This window comes from Palaemon carinicauda, chromosome 6 (assembly GCF_036898095.1).
Source record: "Palaemon carinicauda isolate YSFRI2023 chromosome 6, ASM3689809v2, whole genome shotgun sequence".
NCBI classification, from domain to species: Eukaryota; Metazoa; Arthropoda; class Malacostraca; order Decapoda; family Palaemonidae; genus Palaemon; species Palaemon carinicauda.
The window spans coordinates 156659132-156659523 of NC_090730.1; the positions used below are offsets into that span (position 1 = coordinate 156659132).

The following is a 392-nucleotide window of genomic DNA, read 5'->3' on the forward strand; positions in this document are numbered from 1 at the left end:
GGTGGGGACACTAATTTGAAAATATGTATTTTTACTCTTCAAGACGTAACATAAAAATAACAGGAAAATTTTTAGAAGCCAACGTCCAAAATTAAAAGAAATAAGGCTTGTAATCATGTGAATTATAATAGGCTAAATTTATATTTTATTTACTTTATTAAATTCTAATAATTTGGCATTTCATCACGGTAGGAAGATATATGTAAAGTGGGCATTATGACTATATTGGAGAAGAAAGAAGTTAAACTTCACCAAAAGTCACATTTCTATCTCTCCCATATAACACTTTTTGCTGGTTCCGAAGCCACTTTATTCAGTTCTTCTCCTCTTCTTCCCCAGCATCATCCCTACATTAAGGGGTCGGTTACCTGATGCGCAATCTCCAATGCCTT

The 392-nt window shown here is 33.4% G+C and overlaps 1 protein-coding gene across 1 annotated transcript in view; it reads left to right on the top strand.

The window, feature by feature from the left end:
- The first annotated feature begins 216 nt into the window (after window positions 1–216).
- Window positions 217–392, top strand: part of LOC137643295 (serine-rich adhesin for platelets-like) — a 30022-nt gene continuing 29846 nt past the window's right edge. Inside the window, exon 1 of the mRNA XM_068376134.1 lies at window positions 217–359. Coding sequence (XP_068232235.1) covers window positions 217–359 — 143 coding nt within the window. The remainder of the gene's footprint in view (window positions 360–392) is intronic.